This window comes from Magallana gigas, chromosome 7 (assembly GCF_963853765.1).
Source record: "Magallana gigas chromosome 7, xbMagGiga1.1, whole genome shotgun sequence".
Lineage (NCBI taxonomy): Eukaryota > Metazoa > Mollusca > Bivalvia > Ostreida > Ostreidae > Magallana > Magallana gigas.
The window spans coordinates 20,823,269-20,846,497 of NC_088859.1; the positions used below are offsets into that span (position 1 = coordinate 20,823,269).

The window sequence follows — 23,229 nt, forward strand, 5'->3', positions numbered from 1 at the left end:
ACTTTTGAACAATACGGCTATCAAATTTAAATATGAACAGAAAATCAATGAATGCAGCCGGGCGGTACTTTAGATCTGGTGTTTCCTTCGGATGATAAGAGCTAGGACACACCCCAGTAGTTGGAGTTTTGATCAGGGTCAATAACTGCTCCATCGATTACAGGTAAATGTGCAGCGTGTTACTGAAGGAAACATTAACATACCCAGAGAAACTGTACAGGAGAAATTAAACTACAGGTAAGTTTTTCCTCTTTTTGAAGATGTTCATCCAAGCATGGTTATAAACACTTGGTGTAAGTGACATATGGTTGAGGTAATTTTATTGAAGTACATTGTATTAACCTGCGTTTGTGTTGTGGGTCAGAGATTTAAATTCAAGAATGCTAACATCTATGACCCTTAAGTTGACAACATTTATTTTTATTGCCCCATGCAGTCCTTCTTATTTTTGTATGGTTATAAAGGTTTATATGTTTATACGTTCATCTGAACCAGGAAGATGTAATTGAAGACAGAATGCTGGGTTATCATTTCAAGAGTTTAACATGTATATGGTTTTTGGTATCAGAAACATGTACAGTTTTATAATTAAGGAGCTCAGTTTCAAGCTTATACACTTGTTTTAATACAAACTTTTACAATCATAATACAAAGATTGGTGCAACTGTGTGTATTAAGTGTAGTCTCTGTATTAAATTTTTGAAAACAGTATTGTCGTCTCTTTAATTGAAGGGGAATTTTGAAATACAGTTTCACAACAATTAAGAATAATTTGTGTCGCACAACAACCTGTTTGCTTCTTTATTGAACTCTGTTTGTGTGCGTGTGTTTTGGCTTGGGTTTTTTTTTCGCATCCATTGATTCTATCACTAATCCATATAATTGTCCTAGTAATTGCCCAAGGGAATAGGGTGGAATACTTTGAAGTGTAGTATTACTCATACAAACACAAGCGGGTGTCAACCGTGGAACCAATTTGATGGATATATTGTTTGACATCTCTCACTATAAAGTAAGTATATTGTATATTGATTGCAAGTTTCTTTTGTTTCTGCTGTGTATTTGGAGAAGTATTTGAATTGCATCCTTTTGTGCGTGTCAGATATCACCTTTATTGTTTTCTTTATGACATGATCTTTTACGCCCTTTGTCTTGCTATCCCGGTCATTTCCTTATATATATCATCTCTGTCATTGTTTGCCTGATAAAGGGTATCAGGTACAGAAAGTTGTTGACACAATAAAACCTACAAACGTAATAAAAATATTGGTGAATTATTCTCACCTCCTCAATCATTAAAAAATAACTAATCTATGTACATACACATACAGTAATGCAAATAAACTCCTGATGAGGCAGATTTGCAGCAGTAAAATTTAAAAAAAAGGAATACCTAACTTATAAACTGATTCCTTTTTCAAAACCATTTATTACTTATTAACCTCGTATCACACCGCCGAAACACTAAATTAGTGTAGAGTCAAGTGAATGGAGGTGCGTGGCTGATGGGAGCCACCTTTTTGAAAAAAAAAACCCAAAAAAAACAAACAAACCAAAGAAAGTTTTGGAGATAGTGTAAAAGAAAATGATGTTTAAGAGATTTTAGGATGGATAGACCAGGATTGTCTAAAAAAAAATTGAAGTAGAAGGAAGAAATAAAAAAGTAGAATGGGGGTCTTGGGGTCTTGCTTATATAGCTACATTGTGTTGAAATGCAATAATAGCCGGGTAATTAAGGCATTATAGGCGGGGGAATTCCCTGCCTCTCGGGTCTTAGAGACAACCCAGGTCTAATAGACTATATATAATGATTAATTATATCAAAACAAGTGTTAGTTGAATATAATGGATGTATATAGTAAAATCAAAATCTATATAAGTATTCTATCGAAAAAGCAGCCCAATTGAATATAGGTAGCTGGCACCAGAGGCTATGTAACTGATCATTGCACCATTAAAATTTTTGACATTTCAAAACCAGGATATGCTACCAGAAAAAGGAAGAATGAATCTGTAAAGTTAATGGTTTTTCAAATTAGTTGAGTCAATTAAGGTACCATACCAGAGGAAGAAAAATACATGGGGAAGATGATGTGTAGGTTTCAACCAGAATAAAGAAAAAAGTTCATTGTTCAAGGAATTTAAGAGAGTTATTAAAGTGAAAGCCCAAAGTCTCTATGTATTAAGTTGAAGTGTGACAGTTATGTAATATGTATGGTCTATCTCTGTAGAACCTGTTATGTATACATGTACAGCAAATGTTTGTTTTAATAGCAAGGACATTGTGTGTGAGAGAAAACTTGTTCTTCTTACCAGGTATATGAATGTATATATTTGTGTTCTATTTATCAGGTATATGTATGTACAGTGTATATTTGTAAGTTATAACTCAATATTTTCACATGCCAGAGTTCTTTTCAGTAACAAAAAATTAATAAAACATGTATTTGGCATATAAAACCAGGTCAGGTAATTGAGAACCCCACTGGTAATTGATAGTCAAATAACACTTTGCGCAACTGAAGTAAAGAAATATTTAACACAAAAATGCATATTTAAAAAATGTCTGATATGGCACATGAAAGCCAGTCATTAGTGTTTTAATAATACAGTTGTACTGATAAATTGTACATGCAACCATGTTGCACATATTTATCTATATTATATAATTCAACCTAAAATGGTGTCAACTTAGCCGCAGCTGCATGTATTTGAACCGGCCTGCAGAGGTCAGTATGACTAAGTTTATCAAAATGTCAAATGAAAGTTCATCAATCAGAAACATTGCATTATGGTCAATTGGCAAGATGAAAAGTAATTAATTAACCCGAGCTAAATAATTATGAACATGCCGATAAGTCTGATCATTCACCCCCCCCCTTTTTAAAAATATCCCATTTGCCATTTTTTTACTGTACAGTATGCACTAAATGCATGGCCAATGCAAGTTTTTTCAATTTCTGTCAGCTATAAACTGGTAAGGATAAAGAGACTGCGTTTCAAAAAGAAAATTTGATTCTTCCTTCAATGAGTAAGACAGGATAGAGTCTCATCCAAATAGTGCATGACATGCATGTTTTTGTCCGTATAAATTACCCATAATATATCAACAGCATGTCAGAAATTAGAAGGACAATATTTCATTGTGATATTAAAATTTCATGTGTTTTTATGGCCAGTGATATTGATGGAACACCTAAACTTTGTTTATGATAGTACCTCAAACTTATTAATTTGTAGTTGTATAAGATTATATCAGATACAGTCTGCAGATTAGAAATTTGGATACTGTTATTGATTGAATTATTTATTTGTATAGCCAAAATTTATAGTTGATGCACTACTTCCTTAAACTTGCCAAGATTGTGTCTGCAATCAGGAAATCTTTTCGATTAAATAAATACCAGGTACTTAATCAATATGGTAGTTTTAGACTATGGATTCAGTGTTAAGAATTTCAAGCATTTAAAATTGTGAGAGAGAGAGAGAGACTGACTGACTTAGGAATCAGGACCGGAAGGCCAATATACATGCATTTCTCAAAAAGCATCCCCACCTACTTTGATCCGTATGTACAATTATATAGGATTAATTTCTCTTCAGGTTAATAATTTTATTAAAAATGTGTTAAGTAAGACAACTCGTGTTGCAGTATTGAGTTATCTCTCTTGTCATTGAAAAAATGTAAACAACAAAGATGGCTACGGGTAACTCAAGTGGTGGTGACAAGGGATATGGGGACTTGTGTAACACTTTGTGTCCTGAAGAGAGGGAGCCGCTGATGTCAGCGGAAGGTACGGCTGTCACAGCGAGCTGTCAGTAATGTTTACAGTGTATTTCTAGTTCTGAATTTCCGTTTTATCCATGAAGTATGTATGTATAAACAAACAGCTGACATGTCGTACGGTAAACTTTTTGAGGAGAACAGTAGTAAGTTTGTTTCATGCTTGAGTAGTTATTACGTACGTCATTAGGTAATACATTAATTTGAAAATGATTAGACAGACAAATATCTTGTAAGGAGTGTTAAACTGTACAGTTTGTATATTTTACTACAAGAATCATGGGTGAATTTTTAACTTTTTGAAAATTAATTTAATGAAATAATCACTCTTTCCACATTCCTCCTTCTTGAACAAACATGGTTGTTTTTAAATCCTGCAACTAATATTATGATGTTATTTGTTTGAAAAAAAGGGGGCACAATATTATTACAAAAAATCATTCAAATTTTAATTATTTTGTAATAAGGACGCAAACTTGCTAAGAAGAGGAGGGAGCTTGGAGATGACGTATCGACCTCTTCGGATTCTGAGTTGGTCAATAGACGACCTAAATCAGAGACGCCACCTGTAGACGTCTCAAAGCTGCGCAAAGAGAGGGATAAAAAATATCAATCTCAACCATTGGAATTACTAGAAACAAGTTCATCAGTTGATTTTGACAGATGGAGAAAGGATCACACGACAGAACAATCCGCATCTAGCAGTCCAGATAGTGATAGGAATAACACAAGGGAACGAAGACAGTTGAAATTTAAGTCACAGCCAGAAGAAATAGAAGAATTCGAACTTTCACATTCCTGGGATCACAGGATGTATGATGGTAGGGAACATCGCCCCAGGGCCTCAGCCCCTCCGTTGGGTTTTGATGATCAGCCAGGGCCTTCCAGGAGAAGAGATTATCAGTCTGGCCCTCCTGTTGGTGAACCTCTCATGGACTATGATGAGGGCAGGTATCCTGATGTAGATAGACAGAGACAAATGCCTAGTTCCTCAAGAGATGACAGTGCCAGGTATTACCGGGGAAGCCAGATGCCCCCATCTGATTACAGGTACCGGTAATTTTTTTTTTTGTGTACTAAAATTTTTTGAATTGATATCAAATAGTATGACAAAAAGATTGTTGCCTGATTGTGGCCTCTGATTTTGAGGTTCATCAATATACCGATGTGTGTGGTTATGAAATTTTTTTGGTAGTTGTTTATTTGTAGTCAAAATAAAGTTATGGGAACATGAATGCATGCAGACACAGTAACGTCATAGTTGAAAATGGAGAGTATTTTTAAAAAGATGATTCTCTCTATTATGTTGAAAAAAAATTTGTGTCATGTACTTTTGCATTAGTCTGTTAGGGTAATCAGTTTTTTAAGGTGGCCTAAAATCAGTCACTTTTTTTATTTTTTTTTAAATTATTTAATTTATCATTATTATTTTTTTTATTTTTAGAAATGACATGGAAAATAACAACATCAGAGACAATGGAGAAATCCAACTCTCTGATGTGTTTCCGAGTATCAACAAATCTGATGGAAAAGGAACACTGATCCGACATCGCCGCAAGTCCAGCAGGAAGGGAGGGTTCGGAGAAGTGGACTACGACTCGGAGGAAGACGATGGCAATACGCTGCCCAGCCAACGAGCCATTCAAAGGAATCGCACAAAGTCTATCAAAGTAAGTTCACATGCAAATTTGTTGCAGATTTTTGTTTTAAAAAATTGTGTATAAGCATAGACTGTACAAAGTACTGGTTGTTTTGTTGTAAAGTGAATGAAAATGTTTAAAAAATCTTATAAATACTGTGAAAATGCAATGCTAAAACAGATTTTTAGTGGAAGGAAACATGGAAAAAAACATGGATTTCTTTGATATCTGTGCAACTTTTAGCTATTAATTTGACACATGCACATTTAAAAATGAGATTGATGATGAATTTTGCTGAAATTGCTGAAAACAATCTCATTCAGAAAGCCCTTTCCTTGAAGCTTTTCTTGTTAGGCATTTTAATTATAAATTAGTTCATGGAGTGATTGATCGTTTTAATTTTTCATTGCTCTTTTGTGTAGGAGAGAAAATTAGAATTAGAAGAAGAGAAGAGGACCCATCCTCGCCCCAAGACTCTGGCCGAGAAGTACCACGATTTAAGGAACAAAGGGACGATAACAGCAGGGGATGTGGCCACCATTGTCAGGTTGTTATATAGTCACTGGTACTGCGTTTGTATTGATAATTATTAAAGTGTGTTTAAGTATTTAACATTCCCCTATGAAGTTCAGTACTTGCTGAATTGTAGAAAAACTTATGCAACCATTCCGACTTTATTATAATAAATGCCAATGTTTGCCTCTAAATGAAATGTAAATTATTTAGGAATACAGTAAAACATGGTTAAAGCGAACACACTTATAATGAATTGACGCTAATAGCGAAGTGATTTTTATTCCAGATGACTTTATTAGATGTTGTAAACTTGGCGGATACAACGAAATACGCTTAAAACAAAGCAAAATCGCCTGTCCCTGGGACTTCATTATAACCGTGTTTTACTGTTAATGGCAAATCATTGGATTCTCTGTTTTTGTTGCTTAATTTATACTTGTTGTTTTAAAGGGAGTCAACTCTAACTCGAATGCATACATTGAGTGGTACAACAGAGTCTAAGGTATTGTATACTTGGAAAATGAAATTGTTTGTTTTCTAAGAATAATTTAATCCATTGGAAGCTAAAATTAGCAGACAGTCTAAAGAATCCCTCTTTTCTAAGCTGAACCAGAAAATATTTCTTTAGAAGGAAACAAAACGACAAGCTAAACCAAATATTAGAAAAAACATTTTTTTTTATATTTGTAGCATTTTTTCAATAGCAAAAATTTTTTCATTAAATTGAAAAACTTGGCTGTGTCAGTTTGTTCTGTGCCATCAATCTATTTTAAGCTGTGCTTCAAATACATGTACTATTATCTATATATGAATATTTCATCAAGGCATGGCATAAATTCCAAATCAGGAAAAAGGCTTTTTTGGACAGATTCACTATATGGGCAGGGACATTGAAGGAAGTGGAAGGTTTGTTTGTTTGCTTTTTGGTTGTTTTTTTTACTAAAAGTAACGTGGTTGATGCAGGATAAATATAGCAAAGGGAAAATTGACTGAAATTTTATTTAAAATTTTTATTATGAAATTAGAATTAAGAACAAAAAAAAAAGTAAATTTGGAAACATGCTTTATTTCCTTTTGATAGAAATACCAAATTGAATATAAAGGATGTTATGAATTTTTATGTGCCCATGCAGTAATATATTTAATGAGAAATACATGTATATGAGTACATAGATATAGATGCGGTGTTTTCATGCTGCATATTATTCTTTACAGGTCAGTATGGCACAGCTGCAATGACCTACTTCCGTTTCATTAAGTGGTTGATGTTTCTGAATATCTACATAATGATTATCATGTTTTGTGTGATAACTGTCCCGTACCTGGCCCTGGGTCCTTTTACCTTTAACTCCTCCCTCACTGATGCGAATGTGTCGGGATACAGAGAGGCCATAGAATGTACAACACAATATGAAATTTACCATAGCAATCTGACGGAAACGGAGAGTATAGGACAGCAAGTGCTAGACCTACTACAAGGCACTGTAAGTTCACACAGGTCAATTATAATCCTTGACCTTTCACCTTTTGAAAAGATTTCCAACCAGCTTTTTAACACAAGTCATTAGTGTTTGAAAGCAAAATTAATTTTTTTTTTTAAGTACTTCAGTAAATGCTGGTAAAGTTACAAGAGTTGAAGTTTTTAATTATGTGGAATAAATTCTGAACAGGTTTGTTCTGACAATGTAAAGCTTTTTTGGATGTATGAAACAATTAATGCAATAAAAGATTGTCACTACTTAAACACATATTTTCTATTTGTTGCAGGGTTGGATGGAGAGAAGAATTTTGTTTTACGGAGTCTATTACAATAAGACGTACACTAGTGGTGACGAGACATATACTTATAACATGGGCCTGGCCTATATGCTGGCGTTTGGAGGTTGTTTTCTGCTCTCCTTCTTACTTATTGTCAAAAAGTAAGTATAAAAGTATTGGTATGCAATTGCATCATAAATTTTTTTTCAAAGCAATGGCTTTAAAGCTTATTATAAAATGTTGAAAAAACCTGAAAGATATTTCCATTCAGAGAACATGGAGTATTGTGTTTCACAATGTTCAGAAATTTTTTGAAGTTGAGTAAAATCACTATTTCTTTTTTGTTACCAATTTCATTCAAATATGGTTTCTCTCTCTCTTCCTCTCCATAGTGCCTCAAAAAATGTAAAAGTTTCACTGGGTTCAGCTGAAACTATGGCAGTTTACAGCAATATGATATTTTCTGGCTGGGATTTTTGCATCAACCAGCGAAGGGCAGCCAAAGTTAAAAGGAAAAACATCTTTACTGACATACAGGTAGATGTGACTGCATTTTACGATATATAAGAAGCTTTTTCTGTATGTTTTATTATTTTGTTTACAATAATTGCTTCAGGCGTATAGTCTGTCCCAAGATATTTATGCAGCACATTTGGACAATTTTTAATAAAAATACACATAACTGTGAAAGATGTGCAATTGAAATAGTTGAAAGGGATAGTTTCCAAGATAATTTCATTGACACGCTATCATCTTTCACTCGGAAAAAATTCACAGGAATGAAAACAGATTTCTTACGGAGATTTTTCAACATTTATTATCTGGGCTTGCTGTGATACAAAAATCACATTTTTTAGCATTGCATTGAAACCTGATAAGCTAACAGGGGCATTTCAACTGAGAAATCATGGAAATTTGTTCATACTTTTGAATTAACATCGTTTGATGCCTGAGGTATTTATAAATATAAAGCAGTTAAGCAAAATGTGAATCCAGGATACTTGGAACAGAGTATAATTTCCCTTCCTAATTGACTTGTGCATCTGTAGACCCTAACTGTGGTTTCATTAATTTTCGTTGGAATCAATTTTCGTGGATTTTCTGAAAACCTTAGTTTCAAGGATACGTAAATTCATGGCCAATGATCCTATCAATACAAAATGTTAGTCAAAATTGAACTTCAATGAACATTTAATTTCGTGGATCAACTTAACAACGAAATCCACGAAAATTGGTATTCAACGAATATTGATGAAACCACAGTATCTTTTGAATGTGTTTTATCTATTTAAACTGTGTATTTCTGTGACATCATTGCATTGATCTGAACAGGCTGAACTTCATGATCAAAGGAAAGAATGGAGAAGACAGAAGAGGTCAGGGGTAGAAAATTTCAAGTTGTATGCGATTCGATTCCTAATCAACCTCTTGGTGCTGGCTCTGTTAGGAGGAGCCCTATACCTCATCACATTTACTGCTGAGCAGATGATAGAGGTAAATCTTTAATCAGTTACTGTAAATTCCTAATTAAATGCAAGGAATTAATATCCGCATAAAATCGCAAGAGGCACCCTTTGCGGATTTAAAAAGTTATACTGGTACAATGTAATGATCAATTAATCATTACGATAAGAAGTATTTTGGAGTATTACATGTATTTACATGTAATTTGGAGTTGCAATCAAGTTCTTTAAAGTTACTCGTTAATGAGCGCAGAGGGTACAGTAAATTAGGGATGGGGTTGGGGTAATCATGAATCATAAACGATCATGAATTTCTGCTGTAATCTTGAGATTTGTTAAGGAATATGTGTACAATTGGGACTATATCAACACAAATGAATACTAAGACTCTTAAAACAACTGCAATATTTACAGTACATTTGTTCTTGAAAATAGGCTTGTGATGAGTGATGAATTTTTAACACAAACATGTAATACATCCAACAGTTCTAACATTCATCATGCTTTGACAAATAGACTATTCATTGAAATATACACATGTATTCTTTTTATCATACTGTAGTCACAAAGTGGTTATAAATTGCCTGCATTCTTATATCAAATTCCGTTATGTTTCAGCTTCAGAACCAGAAGAACCTGTCTGAGATAGTGGAACTACTGGTACAGTACATCCCTTTTGTGACTATCACGGTCCTCAATGCTGTCCTGCCCATCATCTTCCAGAAGCTGGTGCAGTTTGAAGATTACCGATACGAGTTTGGCTTTAAACTCACTCTAGCGAGGTATGCATTGCTGATTTGTTATGATGTGCCCATTTTGACTTATGGTATGGTAAATTCAGTTTAAGTACGATGTGTCTGTTTTGATTTATCATCATGATAAATTCAGTTTTAGCATGAATTAGGTATAGAACCATGAATGCACATCCATATTCCAAACTAATATACTAACTATTGAACATGCTATAGAGATGTTCCATTTCATATTACAGTAAAACACGGTTATAGCGAACACGCTTATAATGAATTGACGCTTACAGCGAAGTGATTTTCATTCCCCGTGACCATATCACATGTTGTAAACTTGACGGATATAACGAATTACGCTTATAACGAACCAAATTCGCCCATCCCTGGCGCTTCGTTATAACCGTGTTTTACTGTTACATTTATTACAAACATCAGATTTACATGTATCTTGTATTGCAAAGAAAATAAAAGGCATGTATTTATTATTCATCTTGTCTAGATATAGCAAAAACTGTTAATGAAATTCCTAAATGAATTATGACTTTCAGGGCCATTTTACTGAGATTAGCTTCTCCGATAGCGTTGATAGCTATTCTGTACAAGGAGCTGATAGAGAGGCCGGATGATGATTCTTCTTCCTCCTCGGGTCAGTGTGGCAATAAACAGTGGATATCCGACTCCAGCAGAGGGCGAATCATGGTAATATAGAATAGTCTGATCTGATTTTTTAATCTATAAATTTCAATTTTAAAAAAGAAAATTTGAGGTTTTTGTTTTTAGATATAATCCTAAAACTATCACAAAATTTTCAGTGTTCTTTACATGTGGTATATGTTAGAGTTATTTCCCTTGCTTGCATGTCTGTGAAATTTTATTTTAAAAAGTTTTCTCTGCAGATATTAAACTTACTAGTACATACATGTAATACATTATATATTACAATTTTGTATTAATAACAATTTTTTGTTTAAACAGTGTTGGGAGACCTATTTTGGACAACAGTTGTATAAATTGGTCCTACTGGATCTCATTGTAGAAACAGGAATTATTTTCTTCATGCAGGTACCAAGATGGTAAGTAGTAAAATACTTTTTTCAAAACATATTTTCCATTCAAGATACATGTACCGGTATAGAAACACTCAACTTTCTTAATGATGTAAATGATAAATCATGGGCCTTTGTGGTAGAAGTTTATTTAATTACTCTCATCTTTTAGTGTGACAACATTTCTCAAAAGTGGTAAATTGAAGCAAGCGTACCATTATACTATAGATTCCTTATTTTACTCGAGTACGTAATTCCACCATCCCTTCGTTATGTATCAAATCGCGATAATATGAAATCGCAAATGCGGAATTTTTATCCTTAACTCTTATAGTTCTCAACTCTCATAAAATAATAGCGAGATTTTAAAATCCGCAAGGGGTGCTTCTCGCGATTTTATGCAGATATTAATTCCTCACTTTTAATTAGGAATACAGTAACCTGTAATAATTATATATTATTTCTTTACACAGGTACTTGAACAAAAAATATGGTAAGACCAGTAAGCTGGTGAAGCTAGTGGGACCACAAGAGTTTGACCTGCCACAGAGTGTGGTGGACATTATATACACACAGAGTATCTGTTGGTAAGCTGTAAAGAAAAAATTTCCGCGTACATGTTTAAGATCAATGCTTGAAATGTTACGATCTTTATCATGTAATTCAATACTATAAAAAATAATAAAAACCACAAAATCTCAAATCATGTATAGTTAATTTATTGCTGTTTACTGCTGAAAATTTTTTTAAAAAAAGTTTATTGTTGTTTAATGTTATGATAAATGCATGATCATATTATGCTTATAGTGTAATTATCAATCTCTGATTTTTGGAATTGCAGGTTAGGGATGTTTTTCAGTCCTCTCATTCCATTCATGACATTTGTCAAATGTGTTCTCTTCTTTTGGGTCAAAAAGGTAAGTTCAATTTCTGTTCTATAATAGAAACATATTCATTTTCATAATATCAATATTGAAAATTCATATTGAAGTTTTATATGGTGACAAAAAAAAAACCTCATTATAGTTTATTTATGTCAGTGAATGAATAGATTTGTAGTTGCATGTTTCAAGAGATGTCACTACTTTCGTTCTTGTAGAGAACATTAATAATATTTGAAATTCTTTTTTTTGTTGCTTGCTTGCATGTGATTAGGGCAATGACTTTTATTTTCAGTTGGCTGTTTTGAAAATAAATGTACCACAAGAACGTCCAATCAAAACATCCGGCTCAAACTCACTCTTTATGTTGGTGCTACTTCTGTCTTTTATCATTGCTGCTGGATTGCTTGGATACATGATTGGAAAGTATGTAAACAAAAAAAAATTAGTTGTGTTAGGTACATGTACTTGTGTCCTTGGTTCAAACTTAAAATCAAGATTCCCCATGAGTTAAATGTATTCAGTGACCTTAAAACTAAAGCTTTCCTAAATACAATATGATTCTCTCCTTAGCCTTTGTACATATGTAATTTTCTTTCATCCTAATATCCTCTTTGAGTTGGTTACCATTTTAATGATATAAAATTTGATTCTTGTACCTTTATTCTCAGCATACCTCCGAGCCAGAGTTGCGGACCCTACAGAGTGTACAGCAATCAGACGGGGGCGGTCATGTTTAATGTTGTCACCAACACGGTCCAGAACTGGCCCACAGAGGCCAGGGACGTGTTCGAGTTCCTGGGGACGGTCGGCTTCTTCATCCCAGTGGTTATACTGCTTGTGTAAGTTGTACTGAGAAATTATCTACTGTACTGAAGTTACTCATCATTCTGTTATGCTGAAGATAAAAATATGACAATGTCAATCCATGAAAAGTTAACTAAAAAAACCCAGTTGTAATAATTTAGAAATTTATCGCAATTGATAATTTCAGATTGTCAAGATAGACTGCCTCTTTAAAGAGGAAAATTTAGAAGTTACTCAAATACATTTTATATAGGAGCTACATGCATATCTTTATAAATGTTGTTATGTCCTTTCAGTCTGTTGATGTACTACTACTGGCTACGTGGCCAGGGTTACAAGAAGACAGAGGAACTGTTACAAGAGCAGCTTAAAATGGTGTGTATAATTATTGCATTTATTAAGGTCTTCCGTTTCCAACGGAAGACCTTATAGTGATTGTTAGGTTTTTTCTTTCTTTCTTTCTTATTAAGGTCTTCCGTTACAACGGAAGACCTTCTAGTGATTGTAATTAAGGTCTTCCGTTACAACGGAAGACCTTCTAGTGATTGTAATGTTTTTTATTATTATTATTATTATTATTTTTTTCCCAGTTTTTGTCCACAAGATATCTCAGAGATGGCTGGATAGATTTACTTGAAATTTTCAGGATTGATAGAAAATGATCATATCTCTAGGCGATTTTTTCATTTTTTTTAAATTTATTTCCTGTCGTCCGTTTCCTGTCCCGCGACAAAAAGCTTGTCACATCGAGATCTCAGAAACGATAAAGATTTGAACATCCAAACTTTGAGGGATGATAGACCTATAGTTGTAGATGTGTTTAAACATTTTTGTTTTGTTCGGCGTAACTTCCGGTCGTCACCGGAAGCTCTTCAAATGTTTTTGTTTTTACGTATTTAATTTATTTTCCATAGAATACAGATATTAGTATAGATCCTTACATATGTCATCCATACAATGTTGAATAAACAAAAAAATTCTACTTCCGGTGAGATATCTCGATTATCTCAGGAAGCTTTTTTAAAACATAGTTTGTACCCGCAAGTTCTCAGGTACTGTACGTGATCAACACACGAAACTTTTACTAAACATAGACATTTGATTGAAGATGTGTTTAAACAGTTTTATTTTGTCTTCCGTCACTTCCGGTCCACAGCGGAAGAGTTCAAACAAATCAAACTGTTTATCCGTTAAACTGTTTTAATTTGATAGTTTTAGCTACTTCGATGAATAATAATGTAAAAGAGGAAAGTAACAAGATATAAAAAAATTAAATTTCATTAAGCACTTCCGTTTGTCCGTTTCCTGTCCCGAGACAAAAAACCTTATATCGACGAGATCTCAAAAACGGTAACGACTTCAACAACCAAACTTTTAAGGATTATAGACCTGTGTATGGACACGTGTTAACACTATTTTATTTCATCCGGCGTAACTTCCGGTCTTCACAGGAAGTACACCCAATTTTGATATTTTTAAAAATATTTTGGTTATTTAGCATTGAAGTAACATTTTAGCTATAGAAATACAAAAAGTCATCTACACATGGTAAAAAAAAATTCTACTTCCGGTGAGACATCTCATATATCTCAGATAGCCTTCTTTTTTAAAAACAAAGAATAAATAAGATCTCAGAAACTATGATAGATCAAGACACAAAACTTATATATATTATATTCATTTTCTGTTTCCAAGATAACTGGATTTCTTGTGCAGATTAATACATTAGGAACGGAAGACCTTTTTGTTGCTATAGCAACAAGAGTCTAGTGTTTTTTATTATTATTTTTTTCCCATTTTTTGTCCACAAGATATCTCAGAGATGGCTGAATCGATTTACTTCAAGTTTTCAGGAGTGATAGAAAATGATGGTATCTCGAGGCGTTTTTTTCATTTTTTCAAAATGGATTTCCTGTCGTCCGTTTCCTGTCCCGCGACAAAAAGCTTGTCACATCGAGATCTCTGAAACGATAAAGACTTGAACATCCAAACTTTGAGGGATGATAGACCTATAGTTGTAGATGTGTTTAAACACTTTTGTTTTGTTCGTCGTAACTTCCGGTCGTCACCGGAATCTCTTCAAATTTTTTTGTTTTTACGTATATAATTTATTTTCCATAGAATAAAAATATTAGTATAGATCCTTACATATGTCATCTATGCAATGTTAGATAAACAATATAGTTCTACTTCCGGTGAGATATCTCGATTATCTCAGGAAGCTTTTTTAAAACATATTTTGTACCCGCAAGTTCTCAGGTACTGTACGTGATCAAGACACGAAACTTTCACTTATCATAGACATTTGATTGAAGATGTGTTTAAACAGTTTCATTTTGTCGTCCGTCACTTCCGGTCCACAGCAGAAGAGTTCAAACAAATCAAACTGTTTATCCGTTAAACTGTTTTTATTTTGATAGTTTTAGCAACTTTGATGATAATAATGCATAATAGGAAAGTAAACGAGATATAACCAATTTAAATTTCATTAAGCACTTCTGTTTGTCCGTTTCCTGTCCCGAGACAAAAAACCTTATATCGAAGAGATCTCAAAAACGGTAACGACTTCAACAACCAAACTTTGTAGGATTATAGAGCTGTGTATGGACACGTGTTAACACTATTTTGTTTTATCCGGCGTAACTTCCGGTCGTCACAGGAAGTACACCAAATTCTGATTTTTAAAAAATATGTTGGTTATTTAGCATGGAAGTAACATTTTAGTTACAAAAATACAGGAGGTCATCCACACATGGTAAAAAAAACAAAAAAAGTTCTACTTCCGGTGAGACATCTCAAATATCTCAGGTAGCCTTCTTTTAAAAAAACAAACTACCCCCAAGATCTCAGAAACTGTGAGAGATCAAGACACAACATTTGTATGGATAATGGACATTTGAATGAACATGTGTTGAACGGGTTCCATTTGGTCGTACGTCACTTCCGGTTTTCACTCTGAGCGTTCAAGCAATAAAAGGTTTTTTGTTTTGTTTTGTTTTTTAACATTTTACTCAATGTGATGTACAATAACGTATCATGGGTAAATGTACTAAAATACGTATTTTCAATTTCTTAATCACTTCCGTTCGTTCGTTTCCGGTCCCGAGACAAAAACCTTTTCTCAACGAGATATTATAACTAACAAAAACTTGAACATCCAAACTTTGAGGAAAGACAAGGCAATGTATGAAGATATGTTTACTATGTTTTGTATGATCCGGCGTAACTTCCGGTCATCACAGAAAGTACTCAAAAAATGACGTTTTGTCTTTTTGTTTTGTTTATTTCTTGGGAATTCCTTTACAGTATAAATTATATCCGTTTTCTGTTGACAGGAGAAATGGATCTTTTGTACAGATTTATACGTGAGGAACGGAAGACCTTTTTGTTGCTATAGCAACAAGAGTCTAGTTATTATTATTATTTTTTTCCCCTTTTTGTATCGTGAATATCTCAGCGATGCCTGGATAGATTTTCCTAAATTTTTTAGCGATGATTGAAATGAAAAAGATCTAGAAGTTTGTGATTTGAGTTTTTTCTAAATTCATTTCCGTTCGTCCGTTTCCTGTCCCGCGACAAAAAGCTTGTCACCTCGAGATCTCAAAAATGGTAAAGACTTGAACATCCAAACTTCTTTGGGATGATAGATCTATAGTTGTAGATGTGTTTAAACATTTTTGTTTTGTTCGGCGTAACTTCCGGTCGTCACCGGAAGCTGTTCAAATTTTTTTGTTTTTCTGTATTTAATTTATTTTCAATAAAATAAAGATATTAGTATAGATTCTTACATATGTCATCTATACAATGTTAAATAAACAAAAAAATTCTACTTCCGGTGAGATATCTCGATTATCTCAGGAAGCTTTTTTAAAACATATTTCGTAACCGCAAGTTCACAGGTACTGTACGTGATCAAGACACGAAACTTTCGCTAATTATAGACATTTGATTGAAGATGTGTTTAAACAGTTTCATTTTGTCTTCCGTCACTTCCGGTCCACAGCGGAAGAGTTCAAACAAATCAAACTGTTTATCCGTTAAACTGTTTTTATTTGATAGATTTAGGCTACTTCGATGAATAATAATGTAAAATAGGAAAGTAAACAAGATATAAAAAAATTTAATTTCATTAAGCACTTCCGTTTGTCCGTTTCCTGTCCCGAAACAAAAAACCTTATATCGACGAGATCTCAAAAACGGTAACGACTTCAACCACCAAACTTTGTAGGATTATAGACCTGTGTATGGATACGTGTTAACACTATTTTGTTTCATCCGGCATAACTTCCGGTCGTCACAGGAAGTACACCAAATTCTGATTTTTTAAAAATATGTTGGTTATTTAGAATGGAAGTAACATTTTAGTTATAGAAATACCAGAGGTCATCCACACATGGTAAAAAAAACCAAAAAAGTTCTACTTCCGGTGAGACATCTTAAATATCTCAGGTAGTCTTCTTTTAAAAAAAACAAACTACCCCCAAGATCTCAGAAACTGTGAGAGATCAATACACAAAACTTGTATGGATAATGGACATTTGCATGAACATGTGTTTCACGGGTTCAATTTGGTCGTATGTCACTTCCGGTGTTCACTCGAAGTGTTCAAGCAATAAAAGGTGGGTTTTTTTAACATTAGAATTTTTTTTAACATTTTACTCAATGTGATGAACAATAACGTATCATAGGTAAATGTACTAAAATACGTATTTTCAATTTCTTAATCACTTTCGTTCGTTCGTTTCCGGTCCCTAGACAAAAACTTTTTCTCAACGAGATATTATAACTAACAAAAACTTGACCATCCAAACTTTGAGGAAAGACAAGGCAATGTATGAAGATATGTTTACTATGTTTTGTATGATCCGACGTTACTTCCGGTCGTCACAGAAAGTACTCAAGAAATGACGTTTTGTCTTTTTGTTTTGTTTATTTCTTGGGAATTCCTTTATGGTATAAAGTATATCATATCCATTTTCTGTTTACAAGAGAAATGGATCTTTTGTACAGATTTATACATGAGGAACAGAAGACCTTTTTGTTGCTATAGCAACAAGAGTCTAGTTGTTTATCTTGTTATTAAGTGTAGAAAGGCATGATTGATGACATTGTGGTAGTTCAGATTTGACATGAATGTATATTTATACCACCCGTGTAAGATAAAGACTTGATATTTTAAAACAAATATCCGATCAATACATTAAATGTGGGAATGTGGGAATTCAAAGCTGATGTTTTAACAAAGTAGGAAAACTATATCAAATTTCAACAAAATTGACAAGACCATATACATATACAGTACAAAGTCAAACTATTGAGCTGATTTTTCGGGTGACATTTTTTTTTTCAGGAGGGAAGAGACAAGAAGTACCTACTGGACAGAGTCAATGAAGTCCTGACTCAGAATGCAGATCTGTTGTCCTGAGGAGGTGGTGTCAAAACCTACATTATCTTTAGAAGGCGGTGCCAAATCCAGTGTCAGCCTCATTGTTGTCGTGTGTCAATCATGTCATTCAAACTTTGATTACCAACTAATTTTAAGTTGAAAGATACTTGGTACTGTTGACAAAATTAGGTATTCATTGCTATTGGTAACTAAATGTATGTGATCATGAGGAAATCATCAGGACAATCATCATCATCATCATCATCATCATCACCATTCTTCCACTTTTGGTTATATATTCCAGAAAAGTGCTATTTTTCACAGGTTGCAATTCCAGTTGACCAATTTGTGTTCCTTTTTTGCACCCTTTTTGTTTTTTGTTTATACATGTATCTCTGTGTATTCAAAAACTCATTTATTATCCGTCCTTTGTATAGAAATCCTCACCTTTGAAATAAAAATGGACACAATTAACATCACACTATGTATTTTTTTTTAAAAAGACAATCTTAGTATTGGCAATTACATAAGTACATGTACTAGTATTTGTAATTCATAGATTTGTATACAAATTATTATCTTTTCAGTCTTTACTTTATACACTTATTTAATTAAACACAACTTGATGTATAATTCATTCAATTGTAATTCACAGTAACATTTACTGACAACAGTTTTTGTTTTGTTTATTATAATGTCAAATGCACTTCATAATTTTATATCAACAGTGTAGATAACTGAGTTATAATTTGTATATTAATATACATGTACATGTATGTAATATTGTCCAGTATATGTTTCTACATGTAATTTATGTTTTTCTAATGGGGCATGCTGGGGTCTTTCATTGTAAATGAGATTATTCCCAAAGGAAGCTATACATGCATCAAGGAATGTACATGTATTTGGATTAAGAATTAACTCTGATCTGATTAACATATGGTTCAAAGCTGTAATAAAATGAACAGTTTAAGAATTTAACAAACTTTCCATATGTTTATCAGTAGAATGTTATGACTGTTTGCTACATGTTTAATCAATCTGTAACTTAATATGTACTGTTATACGAGTATACATTTATTATGTAATGTGCCTTTTGCTTAACAATGTCTTCCAGTTAATTTACTTGAACTGTTGTCAAAACCAGAGAAAAAAAATCTGTAACAGTCAAACAGAAATAAAATTCACAAAGAAAGTAATTGATTGAAGTTTTTGTGTATATGTTTTTTAGTGTTTACGATTTCGTGTTTTTGGAGAACTTTGCTTATTTTTGTCAAGTAGTTCTCTTATGCATCTAAGGTAAGAGGTAATGAAGTTGTAGTCCAGTTATCTTTTAATGTTAAAATCAATGCAACAAAAATATTTTTTCTAAATATAAAGTTTACTACTCGCAAAATATGTTGGGATAAAAATCTACTAAATCGGAAGGAAGAGGAGCATTATCTTCAAGTTGTCATTACTGTTGAATTTGGTGATACTTTGTACAATGAAAAAAAACCAGGAAGTGAATTAAACGGTTTTAGTTTTCTATTTCAATATATTTGATTTCATTCTGTTCATACTTTTAATGACAATTAAAAAGTTCACCTCCTTGAATAGTGGGCATACAAGCAATAACTTCGTATCCTAAAAATGATTTAAAAGAATAAGAATTTTAGTATTTGAATGCTTTACGCCCCAAGAGCATGATATTCAAAACCTTGTTAAAATGCTCATGTAATGTACTTCAAAAGAATTTATATCGCATCTTAAAATGGCTTGAATTACGTAGTCTTCCCTCAATGTTTTTGGCAGTTAATTTGGAAACTGCCATGGCATGCCATATACATCCAGGAGAAGATTTCTTTTTAACAATTCCTCAGATCCTTATATATTTGTTTTGAAGCTAGCCATCTAAACATCAATTATTCATTAGTATTTTGTGTACACGTGACCTTGTAAAAATGATCTTTGTTTAAGTCGACAATGACAAACCTAAGTAATTCCGAAGCATCCCCCTTAAGAATTCTTTTTGATAAGCAAAATTAATTAGTAATTTTTCATTCAGGTTTGTGAGACAATATATCGTGGTCTTCAAAGCATACTAGTACTTTTAAGTGACATGTGAAAATGTTAACATTTTCTTTGACATTGCTGTCTTCCAGACAGGGTGCATGTATCCGTGCACACTTTTTTAGATATCACATTAATAATCTTGATGTGAATAAAAACAAAATAATGAGAAAGTGCAAAATAATTAATGACAAGTCTCGAAGTTTAGCAGTACAGGCCAAGATGTATCTATATCTATCAAAAGAGATGGGCATTACCGTTTGATACCGGTCCAGTAGTTTTCTATTAGATATCATGATGTTTGCAGAAAAGTGATATTTTATGATTTTTGTCTATTGGAATTTACATTATGACGCTTTCTTGCCAAGTCATGGCTGGGTCACTAAATATTTGCCAACCAAAAAACTCTCTCTCTCTCTCTCTCTCTCTCTCTCTCTCTCGTTTTATGCAACACTTTGCTTATTCAACTTTCTAAAAATTCTTCAAAATTGACACCAATAGGTGATCAGTTGATTACAAAGTACATTTTTCATGATTTTATGGTTCTTTCAATAAAATCCATCACTGTTTTCGGAAGAAAAATGATAAAGTCAGATGTATACTTGATCTGATGCTGTCAATATTAAAAGAAATTGTAGGCTGTGTTCCAGAATGAAGATTATTCTTCTTTTGAACAATATGGAAGGGAGTTAAGGTGGAATAACACATCATCACAAAATGGCGACTATTCTGAACACATTTTGTCTGTCGTCCGTCTGTCTGTCTGTCTGTAAACTTTTCACATTTTCAACATCTTCTCAAGAACCACTGGGCCAATTTCAACCAAACTTGGCACAAAGTATCCTTAGCCTAAGGGTATTCAAAGTTGTGAAAATTAAGGATGAATTTATGAACAATTTAGAGAAATTTTCAAAAATCTTCTTCTCACGAACCATAAGACCAGGAAAGCTGAAACTTGTGTGGAAGCATCCTCAGGTAGTGTAGATTCAAAGTTGTAAAAATCATGACCCTTGGGGGTAGGGTGGGGCCACAATGGGGGGTCAAAGTTTAACATAGGAATATATTGAGTAAATCTTCAAAAATCTTCTTCTCAGAAAATAATCAGCCAGGAAAGCTGAAACTTGTGTGGAAACATCCTCAGGTAATGTAGATTCAAAGTTGTGAAAATCATGATCCCTGGGGGTTGGGTAGGGCCACAATGGTTGGTCAAAGTTTTACATAGGAACATATAGAGTAAATCTTTAAAAATCTTCTTCTCAGAAAATAATCGCCCAGGAAAGCTGAAACTTGTGTGGAAGCATCCTCAGGTAGTGTAGAATCAAAGTTGTGAAAATCATGATCCCCAGGGATAGGGTGGGGCCACAATGGGGGGTCAAATTTTAACATAGGAATATATAGAGTAAATCTTTAAGAATCTTCTTCTCAGAAACTAATCGGCCAAGAAAGCTGAAACTTGTGTGGAAGCATTCTCAGGTAGTGTAGATTCAAAGTTGTGAAAATCATGATACCTGGGGGTTGGGTGGGGCCACATTGGGGGAGGGGGGGGGTTAAGGTTTTACATAGGAACATATAGAGTAAATCTTTAAAAATTTTCTTCTCAGAAACTAATCAGCCAGGAAAGCTGAAACTTGTGTGGAAGCATCCTCAGGTAATGTAGATTCAAAGTTGTGAAAATAATGACACCCCCGGGAGTAGGATGGGGCCACAATGGATGGGGGGGGGGAGGTTGTGGACAAAGTTTTATATAGGAATATGTAGAGTAGATCTTTAAAAATCTTTTTTTCAGAAACTAATCAGCCAGATGATTCTTTATAATTGTTAAGACTTTGGCCCCAGGACAATTCTTCGGCCTCGCAAGAAGGTTCAGAGTTTGATGTAGGTTTATATCCCATATATAAACAATTGTTAAGGATCTTTTTGAGAACTGCAATACTCAACATGTGATATGACTATAAAATCATCCTGTTAGGAAAGGGACTAATGATTATAAACATAAGAATATCCAGGGGGAAAATGGATTTTATTTATACAGGATCTACATGTATTATTGTACATTGTCCAGATAGTTTGTATTATGACTCCATTAAGCTGATTTTATCATACCTGTTGTTCCTCAGGTGAGCGATGTGGCCCATGGGCCTCTTGTATTAAAAGGATTTTATCGGCATGTAATTTACTCCATAGCCGAGTGGATAAAGTGTCGGACTTGTGATCAGTACAAGAGTCAGAGTTCGAATCCCGCATGGGCTTTTGTTGTTACTTACTGAAATAATTATTTTAGATATTCATTTTTTTATCCCCAAACTGCAAATTTTTCGCTTATTTGACACATGTACAGAGTTTATTTATCATTATATCTTTCACTATCAAATAATGTCCTGTAAATTTGAGTGACTTTTTCCAGGTGTGTTATTCCACCTTAACGCCACAAGTCTTTGTGTCTTGCTTCAATTCTTATTTTGTTTACTTCCCTATTCTTCAGTACATGTACAATTACATTTGTACATGAATTTAACTTAATTCATTCTTAGAAAATATATTTATTTTACATGTACATGTATGTTCTATTTGAATTCATCCAAACTTTGCAAACAAACTAGAGTTTGGTATAATTTACATATGGTTAAAAAATAAAGAGTTTTGCTATTGTAGTTTTTCAACGAAAAACCCAAATCGGCCTCCTTAAGATGCTTAAATTTTTTTTCGGATGATTTGATTATAAAAATGAATATTCATATTATACCGGTATGAAAAATTGTACGTGTTTGATTATTTCTAAAAAATAAAATTGTTTACCAAGTTAAAACTGTCGATCGAGACCTAACTTTCGATATTGTGTGAAAACCAATGAGAAAAGTCATCTATATTTTCTAGTCTAGCTCATTAATTTACGTTTACAGGATTGTGGGAGGATTGATTTATATATATTTGCAGGGGAAAGTTTTAGTACTAGACTATCCCGTCTTCAGCATATTTTACCTATCAAATATGATGTAATTGTTGATTAGTATCTTATTTCTGTAAAGAAAATACCTAGCAAAGCGTTGGGTGCAACAGTATCGAGTTTTATGCCCATGGATTGATTGTCAGTTGTTACTTTCCAATAGTGCTCTGAAATTCTCACTCGGTGTTTTTGAATACATTTTA

The 23,229-nt window shown here is 33.4% G+C and overlaps 1 protein-coding gene across 5 annotated transcripts; it reads left to right on the forward strand.

Moving 5' to 3' along the window:
* The first annotated feature begins 37 nt into the window (after positions 1-37).
* Positions 38-19,229, forward strand: LOC105335760 (transmembrane channel-like protein 7). 5 transcript variants are annotated; one of them, XM_011439842.4, is made up of 19 exons: positions 38-237; positions 4,252-4,834; positions 5,229-5,454; positions 5,847-5,971; positions 6,391-6,442; positions 6,765-6,846; positions 7,156-7,424; positions 7,708-7,859; positions 8,091-8,235; positions 9,031-9,192; positions 9,780-9,943; positions 10,459-10,609; positions 10,886-10,983; positions 11,430-11,543; positions 11,798-11,873; positions 12,133-12,263; positions 12,509-12,679; positions 12,941-13,019; positions 17,995-19,229. In XM_011439842.4, the coding sequence occupies exons 2-19, from the start codon at positions 4,596-4,598 to the stop codon at positions 18,067-18,069; spliced, it is 2,511 nt and encodes an 836-aa protein (XP_011438144.3). In that variant the 5' UTR covers positions 38-237; positions 4,252-4,595; the 3' UTR covers positions 18,070-19,229. The 5 variants fall into 5 exon arrangements, with proteins under 5 accessions (XP_011438144.3, XP_034313063.2, XP_011438141.3 ...); XM_034457172.2 differs by lacking the exon at positions 38-237 and adding an exon at positions 2,244-2,316; XM_011439839.4 differs by lacking the exon at positions 38-237 and adding an exon at positions 3,661-3,794.
* Positions 19,230-23,229: the final 4,000 nt, after the last annotated feature.